The 5,243-nt window shown below is 45.1% G+C and overlaps 1 protein-coding gene across 3 annotated transcripts in view; it reads right to left on the reverse strand.

The window, feature by feature from the left end:
* Nucleotides 1-5,243, reverse strand: part of CYFIP2 (cytoplasmic FMR1 interacting protein 2) — a 133,328-nt gene that overhangs the window by 107,870 nt on the left and 20,215 nt on the right. For 2 of the 3 annotated variants that reach the window (XM_011966703.1, XM_011966704.1), the window contains exon 3: nt 4,699-4,788. The exons of the other annotated variant lie outside the window; for it this stretch is intronic. In XM_011966703.1, coding sequence (XP_011822093.1) covers nt 4,699-4,788 — 90 coding nt within the window. The remainder of the gene's footprint in view (nt 1-4,698; nt 4,789-5,243) is intronic. 3 annotated transcript variants of the gene reach the window in all.

A 5,243-nucleotide genomic window follows, 5' to 3' on the forward strand; every position in this document is an offset into this window, starting at 1 on the left:
CCACATATCACCATTTCATAATATCTTATTAGTACAATAGCAGATTAATTTACTTATGACAGTTCTGTTTTCAACAGCAAATGTCATTGCCAAGTCACACTTACAATGATTAATTTAGAGAACTTTGAAAATCAGTAACATGTTGTCCTTGAGAACAGGGAGAGCCAATCAAGCCTGTGGGTCCCGCAGTCATCTGCCTCAGAACACATGTCAAAAAGGGGAAGTGACAGTCAGTCATGTAAGGAACATGTGTCTACTTTTAGCACTGAACTGCCTGCCAACAGGTGTAATTCCAACTCATGCATTCAGTGAATGTTTAACTGGGTACTCACGGGTCCCAGGCTCTGTGCTTTGTGCTGCGAACAGCGCAGTGAACAAGAAGAATGTGAACTCTGCCCTGCGGACAGTTTGGCCATCAGCCAGATCTGTCATATAATTATGCTGGAATGTAGAGGTTAGGATTGTGCGGTGGAAAGAGTCTTGAGTGGGGAAACTTGAGTACTGGTCCTCACTCTTCTTGGGCCCATCTTTTAATTTTTAATGTCTTAGTTTCCTTACTTGGAGGTAAAGAGTTGGCCTGAATCACTGGTGTTCAGCCCTGGTTGTACATTAGAGTTACCTGGGGAACTTTGAAGCCTAAGCCAGGCCCCAAACTAACTAAATATTTATCCCTAGGGATGGGGTGGGACACTGGTGTTTTTTTTAACAATCCCCAGGGTTGATTCTCTTGTGTAGCCCACATTGACAGCTTCAGGACTAAGGATCTCTAAAGTCCTTTACATTTCTAATATTCTGAAAGTCCACGACTTAAACCCAATGTGAGTCTGGCTCAAATTTTCTGTAGTGGCAGATTCAGTGATCACTCAGCCCCCATCTGACCCCCAGCAAAGAACCTTCAACTCTTCCATATAGTTGGTCAATTATGTGGTTTGCGCACTTCCCCTCCTCTCTTCTCTGGTTATCCTGCCCTTCAAGAGATTCACCTTGCCCAAGTAGGGGGCAGGAGACATACAAGAAGATGAGCATCTCATATGCCCACATTGCTGCTGAGAAGCTACCCCAGAAAGACTGGGAAAGGCATGAGGAGGACACTGTTGACTGAAGGGAGATTTTGACGTTATCCGGGAATGTCAGCATTGCATGCCACTCATGACTCATGCCTAAGCCACATCAACACTCTCCCTGTGTAGGCAGAATAATGGTCCCCCAAAGATGTCTGTACCCTAATCCCTGGTGCCTGTGAATATGTTCCTTCACAGGGAAAGAGGGAGTTTACAGATGTGATCAAGTTAAGAGCCTTGCAATGGGGGTAGGGGGTGGTGGTGGTGATTCTGGATTATCCTGGGGAGCCCAGTGTAAACACAAGGTACTCATAAGCAAAAGAGGGAGGCAGAAGAGTCAGAGAAGGAGATTTGAAGATGCAGGCAGAGATCAGAGTGATGTCACTGCTGGCTGGGGGCCACGAGTCAAGGAATGTAGACACCTCTAGAAGGTGGAAAAGGCAAGGGAACAGACTTTCCCCTGGAGCCTGCAGAAGGAATGTGGCCCTGCTGGCACCCTGATTTTAACTCAGTAAGACCCATGTCAGACTTCTGACCTGACAGAAATGTGAGCAAATAAATCAGTGTTGTTCTAAGCCACTAAGTTTGTGACACTCTGTTAGGGCAGCAACAGAAAATGAACACCATCACCCTCCAACCTAGCCCCTCCTTCCGACTGCCCTGTTGGTGACTTGACCTGGTCTTCCTGGGAACTCAGTCAGTACAGTTCCAGCTGACTGCTAAGCCAGTGTCCCTCACATCCATATCCTCTCAGCTGTACCCCAGTGCCATCACCCTCATTCGACCTTGAATTCCTGCAGTGTAGATAACTTTAATTATCTTGACAAATTTATTTGCCCCATTCCTACTTGCAACTCATTCTACATATAACTAACACATGGAACCTGTCCCCCAAACAGAGTTCTGTTCACATCTCTTCTAAGGATAAATATTTTCCATTGCTTTTAATTTTTTATTAAATAAACTAAAGCCTTCTGTTATGGGCTAGACTGTGTGCCCCCCAGATTTATATGTTGAAGCCCTAACCCCATAGGACCTCAGAATGTGACTGTATTTGGAGATAGGGCCTTTAAAGAGGTAATTAAGTTAAAATGAGGCCATTAGAGAGGGCCCTGATCCAATCTGACTGGTGTCCTTATAAAAAGAGGAAATCTGGACACACAGAAAGAAGGTGCCAGTGATGTGTGCACACAGAGAAGAGACCACGTGAGGATGCAGAGAGAAGCAGCCATCTGGAAGCCAAGGAAAGAAACCTCAGGAAAAACCGAACCTACGGACACCCTGATCTTGGACTTTTAACCTCCAGAATGGGGAGAAAATACATTTTTACTGTTTAAGCCACCTCATCTGTAGCACTTTGTTATGGTATCCAAGCAAATGAATACTCCCTCCATGCCCCGACACCTTATTTGTAGGGAATCTATAAACAATATCCCTATATGTACTTTACAGTCCAAACCAGTCACTCCTTGAAAATCCTTGCCCTGTGCCTTTGCTCACACTGGCTCTTCCACATGCTGTGCTCTCCCCATCTCATCTTGGACTGGTAAAATTCTAACTGTGTGAGACAGCACAGAACAGGAGAAAGAGATCAGGACTGGGAGTCAGTCCTGGATTTCAGGTCCAGTCCTGTGATTTACTAGTTGTGAGATCATGAGCAGCCTGCTTATTAACTTTTCTAGGCCTCAGTTTTCTCATCCCTAAAATGGATATAATGATCACTTTGCAAGTCACAGGGCTGTTATAAAGCCCCAATAATATAATATATGAAAATGCCTTACATATATTTTAAAGTATACTGTGTCTACAAGGTATCATTATCCTCCTACAAAGCCTCACACAAAAGCCACTTCCTTCATCAAGCTTTCTCTGACTCTCTCAAGGTTCCTTCAAAAACACAGAACTTTGAACTTTTATCATGACATTTACCCCTAACTTCGCATATTTTTGTTTGTCTGTAAGGCATAGTCTGGAGCAAAGGTTTTGTAGTCAGGCAGACCTTGATCTAGAGCTGTCACTTGTCAGCTGCAGGACACTGAGTAAGTTACGTAATTTTTCTGGGCTCCAGTTTTCCCCATCTGCAAAATGGATATGACAATAGAACCTACCTCACAGGGTTGATGTGAGGAGCAAATGAGACAATGCATCTAAAATATCTGTATAGAAAAAGCATTCAATAAATGGTAAGCTTGTCAATTTCCCACTTGACTCACTGAGGATCAGGACTGGCCCCTATCTGTCCTTGCATATCTCTCCAGCATTTACACGGTCCTCTGTGGGCACCAGCGACACAATACTTACTGAATGAATGAGCAGAGTTTGTCAACACAAGGTTACGGGAAATAACTGATACAGTGGTATGGTTGGAGTGTGTTCCCCAAAGTTCATGTGTTAGAAATTTAAACCTCCAGTGCAACAGTGTTGAGAGGTGAGTACTTTAAGAGGTGATCAGGTCACGAGGGCTCTACCCCCATGAAAGAATTAATGCTGTTATTATGGGGGTGGGTTCCTTATAAAGGATGAGTTTGGCCCCCTTCTCTCTCTCTCCTACCCACGTCATGCCTTCTGCCATGGCATGATGCAATAAGAAGGCTCTCACTGGATACTGTCCCCTCAATCTTGGACTTTCCAGCCTCCATAACCATGAGCCAATAAACTACTACTCTTGTTTTTTTTGAGATAGGGTCTTGCTCTGTTGCCCAGGCTGGAGTGCAGTGGCATGATCACAAGTCACTGCAGCCTCAACCTCCTGGGCTCAAGCGATCCTCCCACCTGAGTCTCCCACGTAGCTGCAACTATAGATGTGCGCCACCTCACCCAGCTAATTTTTAAATTTTTTGTAGAGACAGGGTCTTACCATGTTGCCCAGGCTGGTCTCGAACTCCTGAGCTCAAGGGATCCTCCTACCTCAGCCTCCCAAAGTGCTGAGGTTAGGGGCATGAGCTACCGTACCCGGCCTAAGCTTCTACTTATTATAAATTACCCAGTCTGCAGTTTCCTTGTTATAGCATCACAAAATGAGCTAAGACATATAGTGTCAAAGGTCTATGGAGCCACAGGCAGGGTCTATGAACACGGAATTTGGAATTCTTTAAATTGCAGTGCTGCATGAGAATAAAAGCAATGGAAGCCCAATAGAGAAGGGGAGGAGCCCTCCACAGATGAATCAGACTCTAGGAGAGAAAATAAGAACTAACCCTATTTGCACGTGATTTAGGCCATCAGCTTTTTTGAGTAACTGTTACTTCAAAACCAAAGCCAATGTCCCTTTTTCAAGGAACCTTTTGCTTTGCTCGAGACAAAATTCCACACATTCATTAACCTATAAACAAGGCAGGATCCAATCACATGTTAACCCAAAAAGCTATAGGAGCTCAGGGAAGTGAATAGTGGAGACTCAGTTGGGCCCTAACAGTTAAGGAGTATTCACAAAGCCAGACGATAAAGGGGAACAGTATGTTTCTAGGCACGGAGAGTGGATGGGGCAGAATGTAAGAGTGGGCTTAAGCAGATGCTTCTGACTGAGGAACGGGGTTCTCAGAGTAGGTCTGCACATGCCTCTGGCGTGAGAAGCTGCCCACGACCCCTGCCAGCCCAGCAGGGAGCATGTCTGCACATGTGGATCACAGAGACTTACCATGCTGGAGTGAACCGTAGCCTGCTCAATGTACCTTGCAATGCCCGTGACAAATGCATTTCTGTCTTCGAAGTTCGTGTCAAAGTTAGCCTGTGGAATTAGAGGACAGGAACACTTTGGTTGTTAGAAAACAGTTCCAAGTTGGCTGGGCATCCAGGGAGCAAACTGCTGCCGACAAACAATGCAAGTTCTCTGTGGGGACCTCCTGCTGCATCACCTTTCATCTTGCCCCTTCCCCACAAAGTCCCACTCTCAATCACACTGGGCAGGAGCTCGCGATGACAGGGCCCGCCATCTGCTTCCCATCAGTAATCAGGTTCACTCGGCTGAGCTTAAGAAGCAGATGCTTAAACTCCACAAGCCCAAATAGCTGCTAAACGTTAAGATGGGCATTGCTTTGATTAGGCAGTTCCAGAAATACTCACTCAAGGGTGTGGATATATAGGTACAAGAATAATCACTGTGGCAGTTTTTTGTGATTTAAAAAAACTATAAACAACCCAAATGTCCAGCAACAGTGAAAGGCTAAATATACATACATTATA

The sequence above is a fragment of the Mandrillus leucophaeus genome, unplaced genomic scaffold, assembly GCF_000951045.1.
Source record: "Mandrillus leucophaeus isolate KB7577 unplaced genomic scaffold, Mleu.le_1.0 Scaffold77, whole genome shotgun sequence".
NCBI lineage: Eukaryota > Metazoa > Chordata > Mammalia > Primates > Cercopithecidae > Mandrillus > Mandrillus leucophaeus.